The sequence below is a fragment of the Wolffia australiana genome, chromosome 4 (genome assembly GCF_029677425.1).
Source record: "Wolffia australiana isolate 7733 chromosome 4, ASM2967742v1".
Classification (NCBI taxonomy): domain Eukaryota; kingdom Viridiplantae; phylum Streptophyta; class Magnoliopsida; order Alismatales; family Araceae; genus Wolffia; species Wolffia australiana.
In genome coordinates, this window is record NC_135838.1 from 18,699,771 (window position 1) to 18,723,417 (window position 23,647).

The 23,647-nt window shown below is 41.0% G+C and overlaps 2 protein-coding genes across 2 annotated transcripts; both read left to right on the plus strand.

The window, feature by feature from the left end:
* Positions 1-12,107: 12,107 nt before the first annotated feature.
* LOC144702222 (MAR-binding filament-like protein) lies at positions 12,108-20,795 on the plus strand. The gene is made up of 6 exons (XM_078574175.1): positions 12,108-12,554; positions 13,350-13,555; positions 14,086-14,380; positions 19,714-19,821; positions 20,201-20,451; positions 20,592-20,795. Exons 1-6 carry the CDS (start codon positions 12,348-12,350, stop codon positions 20,704-20,706), a joined length of 1,182 nt encoding a protein of 393 aa, XP_078430301.1. The 5' UTR covers positions 12,108-12,347; the 3' UTR covers positions 20,707-20,795.
* A 319-nt stretch (positions 20,796-21,114) lies between these two features.
* LOC144702221 (metal transporter Nramp3.2-like) lies at positions 21,115-23,482 on the plus strand. The gene is made up of 4 exons (XM_078574174.1): positions 21,115-21,929; positions 22,006-22,142; positions 22,230-22,882; positions 22,980-23,482. Exons 1-4 carry the CDS (start codon positions 21,334-21,336, stop codon positions 23,190-23,192), a joined length of 1,599 nt encoding a protein of 532 aa, XP_078430300.1. The 5' UTR covers positions 21,115-21,333; the 3' UTR covers positions 23,193-23,482.
* Positions 23,483-23,647: the final 165 nt, after the last annotated feature.

The following is a 23,647-nucleotide window of genomic DNA, read 5'->3' on the forward strand; positions in this document are numbered from 1 at the left end:
GATTGTGATAAGTCCAAATTTAGGGGTTTTATGTCCTTTTTTTAATTCAGACTTAACCAAAAGTATTTATGAAAATTTACAATTAAATACTTTATAATTAATCTACGGAAATTAATAGGTCTATCCACAGAGAGGCAGAAATCTAATTTCAGAATTTTTCTTAAGCATAAACATGAAGAAAATGAGTTTCAAAATGAGAGATAATTAGTGGTTTCTTAACTAATTTATATAATTTTATATGATTTTAATTCGACATGGTCCAAACCATGCGAGCGAATCCCGCTCATGTGGTTGGGCGCATGTGCGGTGCGATTGTGCGGTATATCGCACGGGATTTTTGCACACCGCATTGCACACCGCACAGGGGTAGGTGAGGTGCGAAAATTTGCTGTTGTGCGAATTTTTAGTCCGTCCTCCCCGCCCCCCCCCCCCGTCTAGTGCTTCCTTTTGTTGTCTCCACCACCTGTGCCCCGCCACCCGTCCCCCCTCTAGCCCGCGCCCCCTTCGGCCGCCCCCCTGCCTCCCCCTCCGGCTTCCCCCTCTAGCCCACTCCGGCCGTCCCCGGCCCCCTCCCCCACCTCCTCCCTCCTCCCCTGGCAACCACCCCCCCCTTTCGCCGCCCGCTGCTCGCCGACCGCCGCCTTCTCTCCACCCCCCTTCGATCGCGGTCCCCCGTCCACCCCTGCCATGTTCGCCACCTCCGACGCCATCCTCTGGGCGACGCCGCTCGCCGCGGCGGCGCCGCCCTGGCCCGCCATCTGACGCAGCGGCACCGTCTAGGCGGCGGTGTCGCCGCGTCATAATAATTTTTATTATTAATTATATTAATAATTAAACATATTAATTTTACCAATTATTCTAAGAATTAAACGTAATTATGTTATTTCCAAATCACATTTAAAAACCATTTAAAATCCTTCAACTTGTGCGAATTTAGTGCGTTGTGCGGTGCGCTTTTCCGCACAAAAGCGCACCGCACGCCGCACAGGCCATTTTGTGAGTGCAAAAATTCGCACACTCGGTGCGAATTTTCGCACCGCACCGCACGACCATCTCTAATTTTAATTGAAGTAGAAACACAAGGAAAAAACACTAAAAATATCTTACTCTAATTTTCCTCATTTTAATTAAAAACATAAATTGAAAATAAATATTTTTAGAATTTTCTGGAATTTAATTTATACCAAAAACCACTATAAATATTAAAAATGACAATAAGATATTATTTAGAATTTTTTTGGATTTTAAAATCACTAGAAATTGATTATTTTAATTTTAGGCATTTATGATTTTTTGGGAATTTTTAAATGCATAGCATAATGTTTCCTAATTTTTTTAGAATTTTGAAATGTTGAAAAGGATGAACTTACCTTCTCCGGCGATTGCCAGCAGCAGCGGCAGAGCAGCGGTAGAGGGGGTTGGGCCTTTTGGTTCGACGGGGCCGGTGTGGTCCGTGTAGGACTGCCTACTCGATCAGTCCAATTGGGTTTGGCCCGATAGGTTCAGGACTTAGTCAATGGGTCAGCCCAATTGGGCTTGGCCCAATCGGGTCAGGACTTTGCTGATTTGACAAAGTCCTGTACAGAGCACTCCTGAGCCCTGCCATCCCCTACACTACCCGTGCACAGACCAGCATGCAGAGGGATGTCCTTGCCGCACAAGCGTCACACGAGTGTCACACGACATTGCACAACATCACACGACAGAGGCTATGAAGGGAAAAACTCAGGTTTTGAAGTGATAAAAATTATTTTTTAAATGTTATTATTTTAGTGATTCAAAGTGGGGAATGCTGAAGGATCTATAGAGATATAGAAATGGGTCTTAGAGAGGAAATAAACTACTTTATAGAGAGGAAATATCAACATAAGGAGATAGAGAGAGAAATGAAGAAGGTGTTTGAGAGGGAATTTGAAGGTGCAAATGAAGGATTTTTTTATGAAATTTTGAGGGGATAAAATAAGGATATGGATGAAGGTCAAGAGAAAGAAAGATTTGACTCTAGAGAGAAAAATTAGGGAAAATGAATGCTCAAAGTGAAAAAGTGATGTTTTCGAAAGGGAAATGGATATATAACGATGGGAAAATGTAAATCTAAGTTCCTCAAATCTCAATGCAAGCTTAATGAGCCCTCAAGGCTTCCTCTCAGATCTGTATCTTCATATTTTTCCAGGATCAGGTGTTTTTCAATGCACAAGAGTTGAGATACAATGAAATTTTCAATAAATTTACATCAAGAAGGTTGAGTAACCTGGATTATGAAATATGTCTTGTCCTACTGGCCAACCACCTACTAGATCACGTCCAGAATGAGAGGAAATGAGGGAGGAAAGGAGTATTTATACATAGGAAGATTTACTAAATACTCCTTTGGGCATTTTCTATTATCTTTTCTTGCCATTTTGCCTCTTTTTTCTCCATGGATTGAGAGCTTCCCCTTGCAATCTTCAAATCCTTTCTTTGGAATGCTTTTGAGAGCCCAATGGGCAGGCCAGCTCATGAGCCATCTCCCTCAGATTTCTCTTTTGAAGGCCTAAATCACACATTGCTCCTTTCAAGCCCCTTTTCAGAATCACTCAACTCTCAAAAATACTCCAACTCTTGAAGAATTGTATCTTCTTATTCCTGTAAATTTCTATATATATGGAACTATGAAATACTCATCAGTTATAAAAATTCTTGAGTTCAAAGAAGTATATGATGTTACTCAAAAATAACCATGATGTGAAAAAATTAGAATTTATAGTTTACGCATAAATATTTAGTTAATTATAATAATAACATGATAAATTCTGAATTAATAATACCAAAAAATCTTAAAGGTATCTAAATATCCATGTATTTATCTTGTTATCAAAGTGATGATGCTTGACCTCCTTTGACTCAGCTCCCAAAACCTTCATCTAGTTGACCCTCAAAGTCAAATAGGATACATATTAAGTTTTTTATGTTTAATTAATCCAAATACTCACAGTATGCATATAATTTCAAAATATGACTTGGTTATGAACACAACATAAATTGACATAAATTGAGCTAAACATCTAGGTTTTATTACATGTTGATGGACAGATCCTATTTGCTACTCAAATATTTATGTGAATCAGACACCATTTGACAAGTGAAATTGATGGACCACATGGGCTTCTCTACTTACTTTAGATATTTATATCTAAAATAAAGGAGTATTTTATAAAAGTTTAAATGTAGAAAAATAAAACTAAATGTTATAACATTTTGAAGAAGATGATTTCAAATATTGTTACGTAAAATTATTTTTATGCAAGACGACATCAATTCAGTGGCCGGCAAGCCAATCAAACATTCCACATCTCTTTCCATGTTCATTAATAGAACATATACTCATTATAGTGCACGTGTGATGCTTATAATGAAGTCCATGAATACATGATCGGACTTAGTGAATTATGATGAGATCGTAATACGGAGATCACTAGTCTTTAAACATGTGTTCTAAACATTCCTATTCGAAGGATACTCGAGATGGACATCAAAGTATCCGGATATAATAGCACTATCTAGCTTCACTCATATGATGAGTATGGCCGGTCCCGTAGCCATTAGTGTGGAGACACTAAGGATAGATAGTGGGTGCTCTTTAGTGGAAAGAGTTCACTGAATTGATCCATACAAATCCTGAATGGTATTATACCGAGCAGTCAATCACGCGGATTCATGTCACAGTTGTGTAAGTGGTCCTTAGGCATGCGACACCAAAGACGTCTTGTGGATAGATGGTTGTACTTTGACTATGGCCAACGAGCTTCTAACCATGGGATTCTAAACGATCTTGGTCCGGGTGAATCAAGAAGTTCACGAAGATGATTGAGTGGTCAAGATGGGATCATCCACCTTTGGTATAAGAGGTGACAGTTCAAGGAAGACGGTGCGATGAAGTCCTTGGTCAAGGCAGTGAAATATAAGAGACGAGTTCTCCGATGATTTCCGAATTCATCTATACTAACTCGGATGACCGATTAAGGTTTGACAGTTGACCATACCCTAAGTTGTCCAAGAAGAGCCAAGAGGATGAGGGATTATACGTACGCGGTAACCAATGATGAACAGGTTCCATGAAGTGATTCGATACACACTGGTGTAGCTTGGCACCCCACATGGTGGAGACTTAACCTATCGATTGGGTTAAATTGATCCACATTAATTAATCTATATGATGATATAGTTAATAAATTTGGAAGGACAATCGTTTCTAGTTGTTCATCCAGATCTAGGCCTCTAGAACCCAACACAAACAAGCCCACTAATAATTTAGATAGTGGCCCTTACATTTTGGTGTAGTTAACCCTACATATTGATTGACTCAAGGCTTGTCTGACTCAAGTTTGGAAACTTAGAGCCATTCTGTAGTGGGATGTAGGCTTCAGTGATTTTGGTACTTTTTCACCACTAGTTACGATTAAGTAACCTACACTGGCAGGTCAATAGTTGAAGTAAACACTAGAAAGAATTCAGCGAGCGCTCACACTATGTTTTTAGCTTTTTTCAACTAAAGTGAGTCAATTGATAGTCAATAGAGCAGAAAGAGCACGGAGCTCTGTTTGAGTCTAAGTGAGAAAAGTCATTATTTTCTACTATCCTACTCACTAAAAAGTACCAAAGTTTCCAAGTTTCTAAACCAATTTTTTTAGAAACTTTTATTTTAATTTCAAAAAGAAATGCAATTACAGGATTTACCTATCACAGCTTATCCTGTGAATGACAAACTTATAATTATGACTATTCAAAATAGGTTATTTCCATTTCTATAGGATTTCTAATTGTGTTTTTAGTGAAAGTTTCAATAAGTTACAAGAAGGAAAATATTGGGCCCCAAAATCCCCGCCGTCAGCAACCTAGGTATGAAGATCATCATTTGAAGATTTCTGCCAACTTTCTGAAAAAAAATATAAAATATGAAGTTTATTACTTACATGCATATGAAATATATAGTCTCCAGAATTGTACTATTTGAAGAAATAATAATGAGGACACCATCGTGGCCCGAGATTTGCATCATTAGTGACCTTGGTCTTTAGTTCATCGTCTAAAAATTCTGGGAAAGCTTTTTGTAATTTAATAAAGATAGTAGGTATTGATACCATTTAATATATATATATATATATATATATATATATATATATATATCCTCTAAAATCTTTTCATTGAACACAAAGTTAGACAAGTTATATGTGAATTAAAGTAAAGCATTACAAAATCACAAAGAAAAGAAAATAGTCAAATTGTGAGACAGTTTATGAGAGATTCACTTAAAGAATTGTCACAAAATCAACTCATTATTATTTTCCAGGTCCTCTAGATTATTTGGATAGCCTATTGGTATTTTTTGGTGCATTATTTTGAAAGCTAAAAACACGAGAACAATAAAATATATAGAAGAGCTCTAGTGAGATTCAAGCAAAAACTCTTGATATCTACACATCAACTGGTGGTGAATTTTATCCTAAGCAAACTTCAGTCTGCATCAGCATACAAAGGGGGAGGGATATAACAAGAAGAAAAGAAGATTCTTAGGAGATAGATAAAAGCAAGGTATACCAAACTATCTTGATATAATCAAATTATGTACCATTGAAATCCCTTGAGTGGTTATTTATTATTTAATAACCTTGAAACTATATTCAGTTGAAATTATTTTCATATCATTGGTATTTGGATTAACTAAATATAGAAAATTTTAAGTTTATCCCACTATACCTTTTGGGGTCAACTAGGTGCAAACTTCTAGGGCTGAGTCAAAGAAACTCAAGCATTATCACTTAGTGGACGAGTTTGAGGGTCAATGATGATAAATCTTCACTGACATTATACTTCATTTTTATCCCTTTTATATCTTATTTCCAAGTGTTTTTTGCAAGGGACACCAACACAAACGTGGTTAGGGTTTATCATCACCTTAGGATGAATACCCCTAGATAACATTACGGGCTACCCTAAGTCGAATAAAAAACTTAATTGATTATGTCATATCCTCTACCTCATTCCAATATATATATATATATCAAATAGTCTAGGGGTATTCATTTTTATCCCTATTATATCTTATTTCCAAGTGTTTTTTGCAAGGGACACCAACACAGACGTGGTTAGGGTTTATCATCACTCTATATATATAGTGGGATTTGCTAGCAACAACATAATGGAGGCAGTCAATAAATATAGATTGATCCGAAATATGATTCAAATCCAATATAACACCTATGGGTACATAAGAAATGTCTCGAACCGATTCTTTTCATATATATATATATATATCTGCAAGCCAATTACACATTCCGCTTCTCATATTCATTAATATATTATATTCATTACAAGCTTGTGTTTTGAAAATGACCTATGAGTCTTTACCATGGAATTCTATACAGTGCTAGCTCAGATGTAGCAACAAGTCCATGAAGGTGATTATATGGTCAGGATGGAGCCGTCTGCCCTAGGCATTAGACGAGATTGACTCACGGAATATGACCATAGTATCCGTCTTCTGCATGAGACTCACGGATTATTTAAGGTATGTGTAATCCTCAAACTCTAATAGCTCATTCAAGTTAGTACTGATATTTGGACTAGGGCGTACTAACTAGAATGATCTATTAGGGTTTGATGATTAACCGCACCCAAAGTCATCCGAGAGTCTTGTGCAGATGAGGAATTATAAGTACATGGTAAAAAAGAGTTGATGTACTACTTTTTGTATATTTTAGGGCACAAGATGTTGCTTTCCACCCTACTGGCCAACAACTTTACCAATCGATTAGATAAGATTGACCCTTGATTATTTGATATATATTAAAAAGGTAATAACATGCAAATTAAAATGTAATGCATATTACATGATAATGTGTGTCAAAATGTCCATATTTTCATGTTATAAAGATATGAATTCATAAACTAATTTTTAATATAATTTGTATGATTTTCTTATTTTTAAGTATTTTATATAGTATTATGTCCTTATATTTATTTTAAATTTAATTTTATAAGTCAGAAATATTTTTTAGAAGTACAATAGGCATTTATTAATATTTATATATTTATTAATTTTTAATAAATTAATATAGAATCTGTTGACTATTAAAACATCAAGAAATTAATAATAAAGCTGGATATATATTTTTATGATTATTAAAGGCATTTTCTACATTTTTTTCTTGTCTAAATCTCACTTGCCACATGTCTCCGCGCATAATCACCAATATTCAAACAATAATTGTCTCCCCCAATCATTGGAAATGGAAAATTATGGCATAGCAATTGTGATGACATAATTATCCAATGATTGCTTCATTTTTTATATCTATGCATTATATGGCACAAGTTTACTTTTAATGAAATGCAATGTTTGCAGAGCGACCTGGATACGAATTTTGCATTAACATCCATCATTGCTCAAGCGATGGATGAGGACTGAATGAATTGTATTTTGTCATGAACCATCAGTCATCTGTCAAAAATGACGCATGATTGATGATGCAAAAGACAGAAAAGAGGACAAGAATGACTGACGTTATTTAGGATGATGAAAATGTAAAGGAATATAAAATAAATAAAATATAGAAATTTTAAAAATAGGATGGGAATTGATGACCGCCAATGAATAGGAAAACAACCGTCGAGGATGAGAATGACAACCCTAGACGACGAGGACAATGACCACCAAGAATGGGACCAATGACTGGAGGATGACTATCCACGGTGAGGACGACGAAAGCTAAGGAGGGGAATGATGATGGCTGACGATAGGGACAACAACCACTAAGGATGGAGACAAAAATTGTTGAGGAGAGGCATGATGACTCCCAACGATGGGAATGACTGCCAACAATGGGGATGACAATCACTGATGAAGGGGATGATGATCTTTGAGGATGGAGACAAAAACCTTAGAGGGCCTTCAATGATGGGTATAATGACCACCAACAAGTGTTAACAATCACTGACAAAAAGGATGACTACTGATGACCAACATCATTAGAGATTACTAATAATGGCTACTACTGTTAGAGACAACCTCCATAAATGGAATAAGTATTGTAAACATTAAAGATTTGATATAAATTGATCAAAGTGTTATAAATTTAAACACATCTTACACTAAGAAAACAAAATAGAAAGGTCAATTTTCAAAGGATGTCATGCTTATATGACTACTTGTGAAAGCTCGATGTTTAGACCTTGCTTGCAGAAAGATGATGCAATAACCAGGAGAACTGGAATTAGATAAGAATTAAAATTCTGAACAATTGTGAAAATGACAATTACCTCATTCACATCTTCATCCATCATTTTCCTTGCTGGATGAGGTTGTGGGCTTCATCCAATAGTGCAACACACAACAGCTCAATACTCTCCACATATAGCAATGATCTTTTGTTTGTCACAACATTACCACCCAAATGAGAAGAGATGCGCTGCCAGTGTACTTGTTGATGGCATTGATACGTACTCCATTGCCAACTTTGTGAGATGAGGATAAGATCATACATTAGTTCCCATCCACAATTAGAGAGGTTTTCCATCATATCTAATTAAAGACTTAAAGATGTTGGCCTCAAGGTCTAATTTGGCTTCTCATTTGTCTTGGTTTGATGTCAACTTTGTCATCCTTTATCGTCTTAGAAATTGGGGGAGTATGTGGCTGACTACCTTTAGATACTTGCCCTCCTAACGGAGTGGGATGTTCACCGTGCTCAAGTGAACACTAGAGACAAGATCACACATATGCAATAATATCTTCATGGCTGCAAGGTTTAATCAAAGCTAGATTTGGTAATGGATCATAGAGTGTTCCTATGTTACTTTGGCATTCGTCATGTGGGGCGTAAGTCTTGACCTTGATCGGGAAAGCATACCTAAGATAGTGGTTAACCAAGACACTTATGTCGGTTTGGCTTATAAAAGTTGGTGGTGAAGTGGGGGTTCACACAAACTTCTCAACACTCAATCTAGTAATATATTACTTCAACACTTTGATTTTTATATCTGTTCTGCCAGCCTACTAGATAGCCTCCATTTGGGAATCATCCACATATTGTCCAGATTCGTAGTTTGTACCATCTAAAACATGTTCCTGATCCACTCTAGAAGCCTAACTTCTCTACATATACTCCAATGTTCAAAACTAATTCGACATCCTAAGTTGGGGTTATAAAATGTTGCACAAGTTTAGGAAAAATTTTGCTCCTTAACTTAGATTGGTGCGTATATTTTTTAAATGTGACAGTTTATAGAGTAACCCCCCCCCCCCTACAATTTCATGCATGGACCTCATTACATAAGAATATTCCATAATCTCTTTCATCTTTTTTTTGGATTTATTGATATCTTCTAAATTTTTTTATTTTTTTCCTTGCTTTTATTGGGTGTTATTTTTTATTTTTCAAGAATTTACCTCTTTTTTAAAATAAGAGCAAATCACCAAATGCCTGAGAAACAATCAAAACAAATGATTGATGCATGGAAAATAAGAAATACACCTTCAGTTTGCAATTATTTTATTTATTTTATTCATTTCTTATGCATTGAGTTCCATGCATGAAATCGCAGGGGGGCCAATTGTGTTGCCCACTAGCATGTTGCTCCCAAAAAATTCTGTCCCAGCGAGTGCAACTGGCCACAACATCTGCCACGAGTGCTGGCCAATGGTATTTGAATGATTTATTCATTTTATGCTCAAATAAATGTTTAAAAAACCTTAGAATATTATAATATTAGTATAGTCAATTTAGAATGCATAATTTATTTCCTTTAATTAAATTAGTTTTCATTGGTTTTAATTAACATTAGTTTTAGTAGATTTTTCTTCCAATAAAATATCTAAAAATTACACTGAATAAAACACCCCTAAATATAATTAAAATATATTTTAACCAATCTTTTGCTATCTCATTACTTGCTCTGTAGTTTTGACCCTTTGCGTTGTGCCAAGGAAAATCATAGAAATCTTTAATGTAAAAATCACAAACTAAAAATGATTTATAAAACCAAATTATGTTTTCTTGGCTGCCTGATACTAGTCACCTTGAAATCATTGCATTGCATTGAATGCATGCTTTTGAAATACCTTCAAAATATATTTTTGCTTATCCATCAGTTGCATGATAAAATTTTACATATTTTAATGAATTTCTAGTTTTTTATCACAAACGTATTATGAAGTCATCAACTAGAATCTTTCCACTATTGAGTGTGAAAGAATGCAACTAAATTTTCTGCAATCACATTTCTCAAGTGGAATTTCATGCATCGCATCAGTGTTATGCATCAAAAATTTTCTTTCCACTACCTAAATTTCCACCAGACAAACTTTAAACTCTGAAAATGATAAATCTGAAATCATTCAATAGTAAATTTTAAATTAATTAATAAATAATATAATATAAAAATAAAAATTATTTTATGAAAGGAAATTGGATGTCATTACTACTATAAATATTTTTCCTGTGCCAAAATAATTTTCCTACAATAAAAAATATTATTGATCAATTATAAAAAATTTCATTTCTAAACAGAGCATCATTTAAGTTAAATATGTGAAAATGATGGATATAAACTTAAATAATTGATATTTATAAAAATATCAATTATAAAACGGATAATTTTGAAAATAATGTAATGTATACTAGTTTTATAATTAAATATTATTTTGTCAAAATGATCATTGAATAAATTAAAATTATTAAAAGTTTAAATTAATATAAAACTTCTGAAAATATGACATTAATACCGAAAAAAATAACAAACAAACTCAAATAAATAATTATATTTAGAAATGATGGAGCACGTCCAGACGACGTCTACGAATCGTCAGCGGAGCCCTCATCGTCGTTATCAGCATCACTGTCGGTCCGTGTCCAGCCCGACCGGCACGCCAAAGCATCCGTAAAGACGCTTGGGTTTAAGTAACCCGAGTAGAGCATGTGTTCGCATTTTCGTTATCCATTTCCGTTTGTTTAATTTCTATTTTGTGTTCGTCATGACGAGTGCACCCTACTCGTCGTGAAGCACCCTACTCTCTTTTCGTATCTGTTCGCGTCGTTTTATTTTCACATAGTTTAATCTCTTAATTTCCTTATGTTGTAAATGGGGGGGGTCTCTTATTGGACTCCCCTTGTTGGACTCATTGTAAGGGGCCCATCATGGCCCCACATAAGGCCACGATGGGACCATGTTCATTTCAGATCTGGTTTTGTTTTCTGGAAGCTATGTTCATTGGGAGGAAGAAGAAGAAAAGGGAAGGAGAAGAGAGAGAAGGGAAGAGGAGGGAAGGCCAATAAAAAATATTGTGCACAAATAGAAAACCTAAAAGGTCAAATAATTCATGCAAAATATGTAGTGTACTAGATTAATTATTTAATGGATCATTAGATGGTTATACATCCATAATAGCGCGAGAAGGAGATATATTACGTCATGTATCCACCTATTCATAAATACATTCATTTATAGACATATGGATGTATACAATGATAGTTTCAACGCAAAAAAATAACATGTTAGAAAACGTACAACATCTATAAAATTGATGTAATCTTATTAAAAAAAACTAGCACGAACTTGACATTATGGTGTCAATAAATATTGTCACAGTACCATCAACTCTCTAAAATTAACTTAAATGGACATTAAACATTATATTTGATTAAGAGATTTGGGATTATAAGGAACTTTATATTTGTGAATAGCTAATGAAAAAAAAATACAAGGAGAATATCAATGACGTTTGAGAACCTGAAAGGTAGACATGGTCGTTCTGTTTGTTCGTTTTAAACGAACAAAAAATTCGCACAAAAGAACCGCACAGGGCCTTGTTCTTTGTTCTGTTCTTTTTCCTTTTCAAAAAGCACATTCGCACAAAGTCGCACATTTGAACAAAACTAGAACAAAATTTGCACAAAGCGCACAAAAGAACCTCACAGGGGTCTATGCAATGTTCTGTTCGAACAAAAAGAACAGAACTACAATGTCCAAGTGAAAGGTTATTACCCATTTGACCGACCCATATGATATAGCACCCAAGGGAGACGGAGGAGACGTGGCCGGTCAGCTTGGTGCGGTATTCATCCCACGTCGGACAAGGTGGACCGTCCGTTTGATCGATGATCCTCCGATGACGTAAGAATGTGTAGATGAGACGGGCACAAGATCTCGTGGTCCCTGTCCTGCCTCGCTGCACATTCTCCGGCGGAAGCTGACGGCGGCGCCGCCTTTGCAGCCACCGAACCCCCGGCCAGCGAGGTGTGAAGAAGACCGACCCAGCAACTGAGAAGAGGAGGAAGAAGAAGTAGAAGAAGAAGGGAGGGAGCGTCGGCATGCCGTCGCTCGCCTCCATCTCGTCGCTGCCGAAGACTAGCCGGACATCGTTCTTGGGGCGGCGATGGCCTCGACGTCTGCTCGTCTCCCCGCAGCAGACGCTTCCCTATCGCCCTCCTTTGAATATCCGGACGTGTACGATTGTTGCCTCGGCATCTCCGTCCTTCGATGGGCATGATGGACGAAGACTGACCGGCAGTTCCAGGGTTTGAATTTCGCCCCGTTTCGTTTGCTTCCTCCCCTAGTTTATATACTCTGCGGAGATGGCTTTTCTTCCATTTGGTTCATACTTTTCGGTTCTAAAATTCGATTTTTCCTTCGCGATTAGATTCTGAAACACCCTCCTGGCTAAAAACTAGTAATCCCATTCGGCGGAGACTTATTGAGTGAATTCACAATTCTGGAACCTCGGCTACGTCAGATATCATTTTTTGTGTAGTAGAGCACACTGTACAACGATTCCTGGGAGATTTTAGTGTACAGTTATTATCACCTGGAATTCAGAAGAATTTTGACCAAAATATTGATTTGGCTCCTTGGTTTTTTATTTTCTTTTTATGTTGTCATCAGGACAATCCGTTCTAGTTTTTATTCTGAGATTTCTATGTGCCTACCATATGTTACAAATTTAACCAAAAACTCGTCGTTATCTCACCATTGAAACCAGTTCCAAATTGATATATGGCCTCTTCATAGGATGTCATGGGAGTTTCCGATTAGAAAATTTTCTTATGGCTACTTATAACTTTGGGATCCGATCAGTCTATGCACTTAGTAGGATCTTCCTTATCTATTTTCTAATGTATGGAATATCACTTTTTATAGTGTGTTTGAAAAGCCAAGCTCACAAACTAGGTTGGTTCTTAAAATAGTTTCAACCATCTTTCCTTTGATTAAATTCAAAGTTTTTGAAGGATATTGATAAGTGCCATCATTTTCTATTTTTCATTTGGTAAATTTAATAAAGTCGTGATGTGGATTGTTTGTTCAATTTTTTGCAGGGCTCAATTCTTTCAAATATGATTCAAGAAATAGAACCTTTGGATGTAAGCCTCATTCAGAAGGATGTTCCTGTGGAGACAATAGATGCCATGAAGAGGACGATTTCAAGCATGCTGGGGTTACTCCCGTCTGATCAATTTCATGTCCATATTGAAGCTTTCTGGGAGCCTTTATCAAAGTTACTGGTCTCATCAATGATGACAGGGTACAACTGCACTATACTGACATCTTATAAACCGGATAGAATTAAATTTTATGTGATTAATGTCTTGATTGTCATAACATTAACATGTCAGTGTTCCTTTAGGGCCCCTTTTTTTATTCAGTATTTGAAAAGTACAATCAAAAACCTTTGAGTCAATTCGTGGCTCACTGGGAGCCCCGTTAAACTTGGATGATCTTGCCAGATCACATTGCGACAATGGACGACCGCCCAAGCTTAAGAGAAACTGGGTCAGATGAAACACATTTGGAAGTTTGATCATGTGACGAGAGCTTGATATTTTTTAGCGGATTATTGATCTTGCTTGGATTTCTCCCTTCCTTTTCGACGTGTCTATCTTGCAGTCACATAATTTTGTATTTGGAAAGAAACATATGAAGTATTCTTCTGTCTGAGACATATGATCATTCGTAGTTGTCTAATTTGAACATAATCTTCTTCTGTGTGAGACATAATCTGTACTTTTGAAAGTTGAACGTAACCTGATTTATTTTGGTTTTCCCTTTGTCTAGGTATACATTGCGCAACGCAGAGTATAGGCTATGTCTTGAAAGGAACCTGGGTGTACCGGACGAAATTGCCGGAGAAGAAGAATCGTACGAGGCAGAGTTTGATGGTCCTGGAACATTTCTTGATGGAACCAGTGAAATGTTCAGGCTTCAGAATGTTGATTTGTCGACTAAGACTGGGGATGTTGTAGAAGAAGCCTGCATTGTTGACCTGGATATTGAGGACTTAGGAGAATTGCCTCCCCAAGTCCATGAATATATTCGTCACCTAAAATCACGCTTATCATCAGTAAAGAAGGTACGAACAGGTTCTTAAGGAGTCAATCTGTTTGCTTGTTTGTGTGTTTTGAGGATTCTTCTCGAATTTCTCATTATTCCTCCTCTTTTGTCATACTCTAAAAACTTTTGAGATCTCTTGTTCTTTGTATTACATGTTTTCTTTCTTTGAGTTATGTTATTCAATTTCTCATTTTTTTTCTTCTTTCCGTAGAAAAAGGATACAGTATGTTATTTTATAATGGAATTGTTTTATTCGATGATGAATCGTTGCCAAAAAATGTTTTCTTTGCAATAACGTTATGGGGGAAAATTCTTAATGAAGATTCAACTTTTTATGATTTTGCAAACAGGTTAGATTATCCCATCCCCACTTCCTGACAAGTAATTTTTGCAACAAAAAATAACCCACCGCAACCACATAATGTGTCTGGAACAGGGTGCAGACTTATGGGTCCATGTGCAGCCATCTTAAATAAATTTTTTTGCCGGAATATTTTCACCTGTAACAAGTAGTTGTCTCGGGGAAATAAATGGTGAAAAGTTGATACGAAAAGTTGTCTCGGGGAAATAAATGGCCATCTTTGCAATAAAAGTTGATACGGTCATATCAACACGGCTGGGCGATATCACCGACGAGGTTATGGCAAGTTTGTATAGCCCCATACCTATTGTCGCCGCCCGCTTGCTGCTTGTGGAGTTCGCGGCTACTTCAAGCCGTGTCTCGCTCGGATCTCCCTTCAACATGTGCCATACTCCATTGGCCTGAAATTGTAGTAGAATCAGGTCCCATTGCGTGGACGTCCACCCTAGGGTGCGGAGCCACGCGAACCCCAGAATGACATCGAGGCATAAGTCTTAGACCGGGTGAAAGGAGACGATGGCGTAATATGCTTGAATGTGGAGTTGCACGTCGGAACAAAGCTCGGTCCCATGAGATAGCCGGCTGTCTCCATAGCGCACACAGTATGGGGTCGTACTTTTTCGCTTCAGCCCCAACCTGTGAACCAGACCGTCGTCAATAAAATTGTTGGACGCCCCCGAGTCGATGAGGATGGTGACTTCTTGGTCGTGAATACGACCCTTGAGCTGGAGAGAATGCGGCGCCGACATGTTAGTGACCGCTTGAATAGTGAGTTTTCTGAGCTCCCTCGGGCTATCTATCATCAGGCTCGGCTCGTCCTCGACCTCCTCTTCTTCATCCGTCTGTATTCCTGTCGACTCTGCCGTATGCATCACGATTGAGACATTCAGTGTCTTCCGACAAACATGGCCCGGCGTAAACTTATCATTGCATTGGAAGCACAGGCCTTGCACCCTTTGAGTGGCAATCTCTTTGGCCGTTAGCGGAATCTGGCGGGGTACTCGCGCTGGAGGGTTTCCTCCGAGCACTCCCCCTACAGGGTTTGGTGCTGTGAAGCTCCGTGAGTTGTCCCCGTTGCTTGGTGCGTTCCACTGTTCCGACTTGATGTTGTCATCTCCACTTGGTGAAGTAGCTTCTCTGCCTTGAACGCACAATCAATTAGAGCTTCGGTAGAGAGAGGCTCGCGCCGATCAATTTCCGCTTGTAGGGATGGTTCCAAGGCAGAGTATAAGGCGTGCATGGTGGTTTCTTCAGAGATCTCGGGCAAGTACCCAATCAGATCCACAAAGGCGGAGACCACTTCGTCCACCGTGCCCGTTTGATGTAGCTTGAACAGTTGATGGTAGGCCTCCCGGGGTTGCAAGCCGAAGCGATACGACAGTTGCCGTTTGAAATCTTCCCAGCTGACAAAGCCGGCTCGGTCGTCTTTGAAACAGAACCATGCCGACGCCTTGCCTTCCATGTACGACGAAACAATCCGAAGTCTCTTTGCGTCTCGAGCGGGATACGCCCAGAAGTAGTGCTCCACATGGCGCAACCAGCGTTCCGGATCCCCTCCTGTGAAAGACGGTATATCGGCAGTCCGGTGGTGGTGGGACAGGCGGTGACCTCGTCGTACCGGTCCTCGACAATTATAATCTTCTTCTTCGTCATGGTCCGACTCCGAGTCTCCCACGAAGGCACCGCGGTCGTGACGGGGCATCACCGGTGGCAAGCGAGGCCCCAGCCGCGGTTCCCGTGCTGGAGGTGGCTCCCTTGAGTGTCCACGGCGGAAGCGATCAACGGCCAGTCTCAAGTCGTCGCCCTCCGGTCCTGAGCTGCGCTCTTGTAACGTTAGGCGGGTTCTCGGTGAATGAGGCCGCCAAGGAATCCCATGCAACTCTTCGGCGGCAAACCGGCGGCTTTCCCACCCAACATCCGGTGGTGGACGACCTCGTACGTCCTTGGTGCCGCCCACCCCGGCTGTGGCGGGTCGACGAAGGTCGTCGGGCGAGAGGTCTCTCGGACCACCGTTGAAGTCCTGGGTAGGGGGCTCTCGGTTGTTTGCCGGGGGGCCTCCTGCGCTTGAGTAGCGGCCCGGGCCGAGCATAAGTGAGCCTGCTTGCTTCCTTCTCCTGCGAGTGGGCCTATTTGCTTTAGGCGGGCCCGCTCACGGCGAGGGAGGGACAAGTCGGCCCACGGGTTAAGAGCCAGTCCGTTTGACCGGTATGCGTTCCCTGCACCAGGTCCCGTAGGGTCAGCTGAGAAGGCGTCGGCCCTGGCGGCGCCGACCGTTTCCCCTTCAGCCGGTGACGGAGGCGGACCTGACGGAGGCGGCGGCGGTACAGGTGGTGGCTCGCGCGGCAAGGGGGCCGCGTGCTCCTGCCCCTGGATCAGGAGTGGAGGACCCGATTGGGACGACTCCGGCTCCTGCCGTGGTGTACGGTGGTCTGGTTGCTGCTCCAGCGCAAGGAGCAGTCGATCGAACTTTTCTTCCAAGTGCTGGAAGCGGGCCTCCATTGTCTCCAGGGAACGGCTCTGATACCAATTTGTTAAGCTCCGAAAACTCCAAATAACTTGTTATAGCTTAACAACGTCTTGCAACACACAATATCTGAGAAGGTAGAAAGAGATAGAATGATAGAAGGGGGAGAAGGCGGGTAGGCGGGATCAACGACGCCTTTGAGCAGACGGGGTTGACGACGCCTGGACTCGGTCTGGACCGTCCTCGAGCAGGGGTGGTCGTCTGCAAGGAGGAAGGTCAGATGGGCCTTTGAGATGGGAGGAGTGCGAAGCACGTACCGAGATCAAAAGCTTCCTTTCTCTCCTTGCCGATGAGTTGAAATAGACTCGGCTAATGGGCCCCCAACGTGGGCCTGGGTCGACGTTCGTAGATGCAGTGACGGATCGCATCAAAAGTATAAATGGGTTGAAAGACCTCTACACCTTTACTTTGGTGGTGAGGGATGCCATTAATGCTTTGTATAAATCAAAGGGGAATTTTGATGAATTCTTACCTGACCTTAAAACTCCAATAATTGGATGATCTTAGAGATGCTCCAACCTTGCATATCCTAAGCAGGTTCTGCAGTCAGGAAGAGAATCCATGCTTGTATGCAACTGGTCCAATTACTTTCAAAATTGAATATGTACGAAACGGTGGATACTTAGTTCCTGTTGGTCCTCTTTGCACAGACTTCATCTGTTATGGCATGATTTTCAACTCTGTCAACCAACATGAAACTTAAATTATGTTTACGACAGTCTCCCTTCGGAGTCTACCACAATCTTGCCCGGACCAAGATGATCTTGATCCAACCTCAATTTTCCATTATTTTCCAACTGTTTACCCTTTCGATATTATATTCTGAAATCAAAGAAGATCGGTTGTGCTCCTTCCTGCTTCCCAGACTAAACCTGATCCACATCAGCATTACAGGTCGTGGACTCTTCCTGCTCTGGTGTAGGCCCGCCCACCTAAACAGGCCACACAGTTTGTTGTTTAAGTCTGGCAAAGAACCTTCGTGAGACAGACAGGATTTTTTCCTGAGAAAAAATAACTTCCAACCATAGCTCTGATACACTTGTTGGGAATTATAATCCGTTGGCCACGCACAGCGGAAGACGTCACTTCTTCTCCAAATAATAATATCGATGCACTTCTGTTAGAAAGTTAATCGAATGAATGAATAGGGAGGTTACACTATGAAGAGAAGATAACAGACAAAATAGAGGGCATTGCTAGAAGATCCAATGCCACCAGAAAATCACCCACAGCCAAGGAGAAGAGAGTGAAGAAGCACAGCCACATCCCAAAATGAATTGTCAGTGACGGTGCCGGTGATGGTATGCATGGCAGCGCCAGTAATGGCGGTGTCCTCAGGGACGCTGGTGATAGCAGGCAGACACAATGCCTTTTTTTGTGAACTGTAATGGTATTGTGTCTCTGGTCTTTGTGAGGCAGACATTTTGTGAACTGTAATGGGACCAAGTTTAGAGATTTATCGGCTCGCATTTACCAAGGTCTAGATTTGTATGAAGTCTGATAACACTTGGTCCCTTTCAGTCAAAAGATGATCAGTTTCATCAGAAAGCGACAGTATAGGGCCATATCCCAATAGTGGAGGATATGTTATTGATACAAACTCAGGAGGTCCTACTGAGTGAAGGAGGTAGGGGGTTTGATATTGATTAGAGACAACAATTAGGGGGTAGGAAATCGTTGGAGGTGAGGGAGAGAATTCTGGAGATAGGACGCGGGACAACCAGAATAGACGCTGGGACTTCACTTGTTACTTCTTGGCTGCTCATCTAAAGGGAGGCCTATCTTCTTTTATAGGGAATTACACTTAATGGGGAAAGAGTATCCTAGAGGTGTGAGTTCCTCCAAAAATTACACACATCTCTGAAGATGACCCTGAAATTTCTGATATCTTGGCTACAAAAAGAGATATTGATCGTTACAAGGAGAGGGGTTGTCATGTCTGCTATTCGTTCGAATAGGAGCAGCTTTCGAGGTTAACCTTTTTGCACATTTCAGGAGACCCACTTTGGAAGATATTCCAATCTTTTTTAGATCTACACTTTCTAAACTCATCACCAAGTTTTTCTGCCTTAATTTGACGTGATCGTCACTCCAGGCTTTCACATGAAGATAAGTATCATGCTCGCCCTCTGTTTTCAAGGCATCAATTAAGCGCATAGGATTCATCAATCTCTCAGGTTATCCTCTCCTAAAGGGAGGGCTATCCTCTTTTATAGGGAAGTACACTTAATGGAGAGAGTATCTTAGAGGTGTGTGTTCCTCCAAAAATTACATACATCTCTGTTTTCAAGGCATCAATTAAGCACATAGGATTCATCAATCTCTCGGGTTATTTTCTAATGATTCTTTCTCTTTTTTTCTTCCTTTGTTTAACTCACTACGCATGAAATTTCTGATCCACTTTCCGGGTTTCTCTCTGAAATGGGGACTCCTGTATGTGCTAACTATACTGGCGTCATTCAAACAGGAAATGCATGACTTGAAAAGAGAAACCGACGCTTTGCAGATGCAGCACTTTGTAGGCGAAGAAAAGAACGATTTGTTGGATTATCTGAGATCGCTACACCCAGAAAAGGTTCAATTTTCATCCTTGACTTCCTTCGTTATCTATTATCCAATTGTATCTGAGAGTGAAACGTCATTGCTCTTAGTAAGCCCAGCTCTTCAACCACCCGTCAAAGTCAACCACGTCATTGACGTTGACCGTACTGTTTTGGGCCGGTTGACCATGCCGTTGACGGGTTATGATGCCACAGACCGTGGATGATTGACGACATTCTCAAAAAATTAGTTAATAGAAGGTGACAGGATCTCTAACCTGTCAACCCCAGCCCCATTGTCGACGTTGACTTGGAAGTTGACGCTGAACCCCTATACACTCTCCCTGCGTTTGCCTCTCTCGTTGTCTCCCAAGAAACATTGTGCAAGTCCATCAATTACGCTATCTTTTGCAGGTTGCAGAATTGTCTGAGCCAGCCTGCCCAGAGCTCCGAGAAACTGTCCACTCCATAGTGCACGGCCTATTGGCAACTCTCTCTCCGAAGATGCAGACCAAGGCGCCACCCCAGTCCGAGAACCCCACCGCTGGCGCGATGAACACCAGCGCCAACGCTGACGACTGCGCCGAACTGGTCGAGAACACCTCCCTCAATTTCCAGCCCCTCATCTCCGTCTCCCGCGATTATCTTGCTCGTCTCCTCTTCTGGTGAGCGTTCTTCCTTCTCGAAAATTATTGCTTTGACTTGGAATTAAGCTTTGTAGACGGACAAAGGACAACGGGCTTACGTTATAGCCTTGTTGGAATGTTCTAACAGGGATTGAATATCTGAATTGTGGTTATATCAGGTGCATGCTGTTGGGTCATTACATCAGAGGACTCGAGTACAGGCTAGAGCTGATGCAGCTCCTCGCAATTCCCAGCGGCAGCGGCAGCGGCGGCGGCGGCGAGTATGCTGCGTAGCGGTGGCGTTGAATATTGTGGATAATTATTCAGTCTCAGTCGTTGTAGAGAATATTGCGAAGCGTTGAGTAAATAATTATTTTTTCTCAGAGCTTTTCTCTTTGCCCTCTCGAAAGACGTACGTTTAACTTTCCGAGTTAGATCGAGCCAACCGACCAGAGCTCACAAGTGGGATTTTAGACTACCCATGGGCCCTCTCTCTTTCCCTCTCCTCTATCCTTCTCTCTGTGTTCTGTAATGCCCGGTATTTTCCCTCTCCTCTATCCTTCTCTCTGTGTTCAGTAATTCCCGGTATCTCACTCTTGTTTCTCTCTCAATCTCTCCTCTTTTCTCTGTCACTATCTCTTTCAAGATTCCCAGATCTCTGTCTCTCTCACCATCTCTGTCGTCATCTTTTCTCCATCTCTCTCCTCTATCTCTTCCCGACCTCTGCCTCTCTCCGTCCCGGATGACGTACCGTCATCCGTCTCGGCCTATGGTGCAGTAGAAATGGGAAAGGCACGTTCTTGAGTTGAGGTGATCGATCGCGCACGACACCATGAAACCACCTTCTCCAAACGATGAGCAGGTAGCCAACTCGCGCGAACGAAGAGGCGAGCTTCCCCCAATTCTCGCGCTTTGAGGAAGATGGGTCGGTCGGGGTCGGCCATGGGAGACAGCCCAAGGGAAGAAGAAGAAGAAGAAGGGGGCGAGGAGGGGAACAGGTTGCTTTCCCACGGAGGAGGAGAAGAGGAGGAGGAGGAGGACGACGAAGAGGAGGAGAAGGCGTACGAGGTGAAGGAGAAGATCGTCATCCATGTGCCGGAGGAGGAGGAGGAGGAGGGAACGTTGGCGTCGTTCTCGTGGAGGAAGCTGTGGCTGTTCACCGGGCCGGGATTCCTGATGAGCATTGCGTTTCTTGACCCGGGAAACCTAGAAGGGGATCTTCAGGCCGGGGCAATTGCAGGGTATTCTCTTCTATGGCTTCTCATGTGGGCTACGGCCATGGGGCTTTTGATCCAGCTTCTCTCTGCGCGCCTCGGGGTGGCGACGGGCCGTCACCTGGCGGAGCTTTGCCGGGAAGAGTACCCTAGGTGGGCTCGGCTGCTGCTTTGGGTCATGGCCGAGGTGGCGCTCATCGGGGCCGACATTCAGGAAGTGATTGGAAGCGCCATAGCGATTAAGATTCTGAGCAGCGGGTTTATTCCTCTCTGGCTGGGAGTTGTAATCACGGCGTTGGACAGGTGAGAATTCGGATTGTTTTGAGTTTTCTTGTTGGAATTGAACGTCATGAGGGATTTCGATCGAGTTTTTCTGCAGCTTCGTATTTCTGTTCTTGGAGAATTACGGAGTCCGGAAGCTGGAAGCGGTTTTTGCTGTCCTCATATCGACTATGGCGATTTCTTTCGCATGGATGTTTGGGAGGACTCAGCCAAGCGGAATAGATCTTTTAATCGGTCAGTGCACTGAAAATTTTGTGCTCTTTCTGTCCCTTTTTTTCTTGTAAATTTCTTCCTGTAATCATTTTTGTCCTTTATTTGTAGGAGTCTTTGTTCCGAAGCTTAGCTCAAGAACTATAAAGCAAGCAGTGGGGGTGGTGGGCTGTGTGATAATGCCGCACAACGTCTTCCTTCATTCCGCTCTGGTACAATCGAGGAAGATCGACAAGAACAAGAAGAACCATGTTCAAGAAGCCGTGAACTATTATTCAATAGAGTCCACAATCGCGCTGTTCATATCTTTTTTGATCAATTTATTCGTTACTACTGTTTTTGCAAAAGGATTTTATGGAACCCAAGAAGCAGAAACTATTGGGCTTGTGAATGCCGGGCAGTTTCTTCAGGAAAAGTATGGCGGAGGCTATTTTCCTATTCTTTATATTTGGGGTATTGGGTTGCTGGCAGCAGGACAGAGCAGCACGATAACTGGGACTTACGCAGGGCAGTTTATTATGGGTGGTTTTCTTGATATGCGGATGAAGAAATGGGTTAGATCGCTGATCACTAGGAGCTTTGCCATCGTCCCTACAATCGTCGTTGCGCTTATTTTCGATAGCTCTGATTCCATGTTAGATACTTTGAATGAGTGGTTGAATATCCTTCAGTCGGTGCAGATTCCATTTGCACTCATTCCTCTTCTTTATCTGGTTTCAAACGAACAAGTTATGGGGTCTTTTGCTGTCGGCCCCACTCTCAAGGTATATTGGTCAATGAAAGATTGATCACTTTATTACTTGAAATCGCTAAGCTCACTGCGATGTTAATGATTTTTATGATATTGAGTTCTTTTTGCAGATGGTGACGTGGACTGTGGCAGCCCTTTTGATGAGTATAAATGCTTACTTGTTGCTGGATTTTTTCTCCTCTGAAGTTCAAGGATTGTGGTGGACTTCTGCCACAGTTATAATCACATCTGGATATGCATCATTTGTTATTTATCTTGTCTTACATGGTACGGGCATGTCGACTAAGCTCGAGTCGGCGCTTTCAAATTTTTGGCACGGTTAATGAACTTCTGTGTACAGTTCCAGTTGGACGGCATTCCCAGGTTGATATGTGCCTCCCAGAGTTTTAAATTGGGTTTTTTTATGATGAAGGGGAATGAAGGATTCCGCAGATCCCCCCCCCCCCCCCCAAATTCTTACTGGCTGTTCAATATCTGTGCAGTGGATGTTGTATTGCACATTTATCTATGTTGCGAGGATTTCATTCTCATTTGTGAGAAAAGAGACATGTGCGTGTATCTTTTTCCTAATAAGATGTAATGAGTTTACAAAATAAATTGCTTTTATGAATTACGAATTTTTTTTACGTTTAGTATTTTGAGACTGCATTCCGTTGCATAAACCTCAGACTGAAACTATGATGTGTCGGTTGGTATGGAAGAAATTGATGCAGCTTGGATTTTGGGTACAGTTTGACGGGTTGCTAGATGCCAACCCAATATTTTAAGAAGTATTAAT

Excerpts from the sequence above, each read along its gene's own strand:
- LOC144702222 (XM_078574175.1), top strand. The coding sequence starts at position 12,348 with ATGCCGTCGCTCGCCTCCATCTCGTCGCTGCCGAAGACTAGCCGGACA. Across the intron at positions 12,555-13,349 it reads GACTGACCGGCAGTTCCAGG|GGCTCAATTCTTTCAAATAT; the intron begins GTTTGAATTTCG and ends AATTTTTTGCAG. Across the intron at positions 13,556-14,085 it reads GTCTCATCAATGATGACAGG|GTATACATTGCGCAACGCAG; the intron begins GTACAACTGCAC and ends CCCTTTGTCTAG.
- LOC144702221 (XM_078574174.1), top strand. The coding sequence starts at position 21,334 with ATGGGTCGGTCGGGGTCGGCCATGGGAGACAGCCCAAGGGAAGAAGAA. Across the intron at positions 21,930-22,005 it reads GTAATCACGGCGTTGGACAG|CTTCGTATTTCTGTTCTTGG; the intron begins GTGAGAATTCGG and ends GTTTTTCTGCAG. Across the intron at positions 22,143-22,229 it reads CGGAATAGATCTTTTAATCG|GAGTCTTTGTTCCGAAGCTT; the intron begins GTCAGTGCACTG and ends CTTTATTTGTAG.